Below are 3,593 nucleotides of genomic sequence, written 5' to 3' on the forward strand. Positions count from 1 at the left end.
TAAGGTATCCCAGGAATTTAAATTCATGAGTGGCAAAGGAGGACTTACCGACATTTAGGCAGAAGCCAGCCTTACTGAGCAGGTCTAAAGTTTCTTCCAGATGCTCGAGATGTTCATCAAACGAACGGGAGTAAACCACTACGTCATCCAGGTATGCTAGCACATGCCTCCCCAAGACTGGAGCCAATACCGTGTTGATGGCCCTCTGGAAGGTGGATGGGGCCGTGGCGAGTCCAAAAGGAAGCCTGGCAAACTGGAAAAGTCGGTGGCCATCTGAAAATGCCGTTTTAGGCCCATCACCTGGATCTACCTCCACTGTCCAGTAAGCAGAGCGGGCATCAAGGGCAGTGAACCACTCAGTGTTATGGAGTTCATCAATGGTCTGGTCTATACGGGGCATTGGATATGCATCCCCAATCGTTACTTTGTTCAGGTTCCTAAAGTCAATGCAGAACCTTACCTGCCCATCCTTTTTCCTGACCAGGACCACGGGGGACAACCAAGGAGACTTTGAAGGCTCGATGATGCCACCAGTAAGCATCTTATCACACTCTTCCCTTATTGTGGTCCTCGCATGTTCCGGTAGACGCCACTGTCTGGTCCTCAAAGGGGTCTCACTGGAGGTTACTATCTTATGGGAAATACCTGGCACCTTCCCCAGTGGAGCTCCTTCCTTAAATAAATTGGGAAATTTGTTTAAAATAGAAAACAATTGATATCTTTGTTCAATTGTAAGATGGTTTACCTTCTCCTTCGGTATGTCGAAGCTAGCTTCCGTCTCACCCACAGTGTGCGTTTCGAAATTAACTTCAGGGAAGACGGTGTATTGGTCCTCCGTGTAGCCGAAATCTTGGGTCCCATAAAAGTCATCGAAATCGTCGATGAATTCCTCTGTAACACTGCTTAGAGAATCCCCATCACTATCCTCCCTGCTAGTGGGCACAAAGTTCTTAGGAGGCACTTCCCTTGAAGCAGAGTCTTGGTGAAAAGTCTGTTCTACCGGCTCAACTCTTGCGATAATCATACCCCCTTAAGTGTCACTGGCTTTGGTCCATCATTCACTACCCACACGTTAACCATGTTCGTTTTTACAGTCACCACGGTCCTAGGCACTAATACACGGTCAGTAATTCCACAGATACATACCTCCGGATGCCTGGTTCCATTCTGTACTTGTCCATGTATAAAAACACCACTATGGGGAGGGCACTGCACTGTCTTCTGAACCACAACGCTGTTTTCTACCTCACCCATGTTGCACGTCCGTCCACCTGAACCAGGTTTTTCTCTTCCGGGGATGGTCTTATTAATCACCTGCACCTCCTTTGAGGCGGTATCGGAGTATGTGAGCGGCACCTTCACGCCATTAAACACCATATATTTTCTAAGGGGCGAGTTATAAGAAATTAAACGGAAGTTGAATCTTCGGAGTAAGTCTATGCCCAGTAAAATGTCACCTGGGAAAGATATTTCATCCACTATACATACTTTATGGAAGCAGAAGACATGAGGAGCGATTTCAATCCTTACCGTCGCTTCCGCTTCAGGCTGAAACTGTCGTCCCGAAGCACCTCGCAGGGTTTTCGATGAGGAAAAGGGTCGATGTATTTTAAACCTTTCCATGGCATCTCGGGAAAGTATAGTCACTTCTGATCCAGTATCCACAAATCCTTCAGCCGTTTGACCATTAACCTGTAATTGTACTATAGGTCTCCCATGTTTTACTTGGCTACTCACGGGCATTACTGGTTCCTTGGGGTCCTGCGCCTGGGGTTGGAACCTCTTCGTCCCGGCGGGCCGCGAGAAAGGGACACCTGTTTGCAAAGTGTCCTTCCTTCTTACACAGGAAACACCTCGTCAGTTGGCGACTTCGACAGTCGGCTGTATCATGGGAATCGGATTTGTGGTAAGAACAATACCTTTCAACAGGAGCTACTTGCCTTGGACGAAAACTTCTCCTTGGGTACTCAGGTTCACCTGCTGTCTCTGGGGTACTCACATTACCTTCACTTTCACCTTTTACACCAACTCGAAGGTTCCAAATCCTCTGAGAAGCATCGACAATCTCCGACAACGAACCATCCTCCTTTAGGACTAAAGCTTCCCTCAACCAAAATGGCAAACCTCTTAAAAATACCCTCCTGATCAATTCGTCAGGATCCCCTATGGCTCCAGGATAATCATAAAAACCTTGATACACATTACCCTCTAAAAGAACATAAAAATCAAGAGGAGCTTGATCGGATTTCAACTTATATCCTTCAAGTATTCTAAAAAAGTCTGTGGCAGAACATGTCCCCCTGAATTTAACCCTTAACTTTACTTTAAACTCTTCCCAGCTTACAATTCTATCAAACAGGGGTCCATTTATTATCAAGTCTGCCGTCCCTCTACAGGAAGCCTTCGCCGCGCGAATATAGGCAGAATCAGTGGGAGGTCTAGTTACGTTCTCTATGCTGCGGATCCAACTCTCTACCTCCTGATTCCTTTTAAGTGGTTGAGCAGCAGAGGTCTCAGCTTTAAAAATAATTACCGCTTCCTTCTGTACAACATATTCAACAAAATCACGGGAAGAAGCTTCACTAGTACTTGGTGTTGCCCTGTTCTGTTCTAATTTTAATTCCAATTCAGAGTTCCTTACCTGCAAATCATTAACCAGAGTTTTCAGACTATTAATTTGAGTCTGCAACTCGTCAAACAATGAAATGTCCATGTTTTCTCTGGGCAAAAGGGTCAACTCACCACTCGTGTTGGAATCGTCTCGTGAAGATTCTCCCGAGGGACCTGCCTCTGACTCACCAACTAACCCTCTCCGCAGCTTTCGTTTACCCATTACTTTAAATTAATGAAATAGACCTTTACCTAAACAAAAATACTGGACTTTTAATCCCTGAAACAAACTTTTAACCCCCATGAAAGAATACCTGAAATTAATGCTTGCCTGAAACATTCAGATCCCACCGCTGCCACCAAAAATAAATAAAAGCTGTAGTGATTCCCCGAGATATTCCCTTGCCCCAAAGTAAATTCCCGATGAATCCAAGGTAACGTGAATCCTTGTCCTGTGTAGGGGTAGGCTGCCACCAGCTGATAAGGGATCAGCACCCGTGTATGTGCGAGACAGTCGAAGACGTGTAAAATGTATGTTATGTATGTGTATGAGTGTATGTCAGTTTGTATGTGGAAAGAAAGAGTTCCTACACAGGACATTGCCGAGCAGGCGTGGCTAGAGTCAGGCAAACATTCTTATTTCAGGTTTTTACCGATTTTCTTAAAAGATACACTTCAAAGATATAAAAAGAAATAATTCCGATCATCACAGTTTATTATTCTATAAATATTCAAAACACAAAAAGGTCTCTCCTCTTCACATATTCAAGTCTCCATTCCTTAGCCTAGCCACGAATTTACCTACGGCCGCAACCCCTTAAAACAACAAAATACAATACAATGAGAACACCCACAAGCGTCAAAAGGACACTTGTAGTGAGCAGCGCTGTGGCCGAGCTCGTAGTTCATGTACAAGAGGGTATCTGCTCCCGAAACACGGCTCGCAGGGTAATATGGGCCTCTTTCCAGGGAGGGAGCAATGT

At 45.2% G+C, this 3,593-nt stretch overlaps 1 protein-coding gene across 1 annotated transcript; it reads right to left on the reverse strand.

Annotated features, from left to right (window-relative positions):
* Nucleotides 1-1,257: 1,257 nt before the first annotated feature.
* On the reverse strand, nucleotides 1,258-2,772 carry LOC147471518 (uncharacterized). Its single transcript, XM_086539377.1, has 2 exons — nucleotides 1,531-2,772; nucleotides 1,258-1,384 (listed from the first exon to the last, which is right to left on the reverse strand). The coding sequence occupies exon 1, from the start codon at nucleotides 2,711-2,713 to the stop codon at nucleotides 1,730-1,732; it is 984 nt and encodes a 327-aa protein (XP_086395503.1). The 5' UTR covers nucleotides 2,714-2,772; the 3' UTR covers nucleotides 1,258-1,384; nucleotides 1,531-1,729.
* Between the last annotated feature and the right edge of the window lie 821 nt (nucleotides 2,773-3,593).

This window comes from Penaeus japonicus, unplaced genomic scaffold (genome assembly GCF_977035675.1).
Source record: "Penaeus japonicus unplaced genomic scaffold, GWHDUDI00000001_assembly GWHDUDI00000008, whole genome shotgun sequence".
In the NCBI taxonomy this organism is placed as follows: domain Eukaryota; kingdom Metazoa; phylum Arthropoda; class Malacostraca; order Decapoda; family Penaeidae; genus Penaeus; species Penaeus japonicus.

Coding starts and splice junctions, on each gene's coding strand:
- LOC147471518 (XM_086539377.1), bottom strand. CDS start 2,713: ATGGACATTTCATTGTTTGACGAGTTGCAGACTCAAATTAATAGTCTG.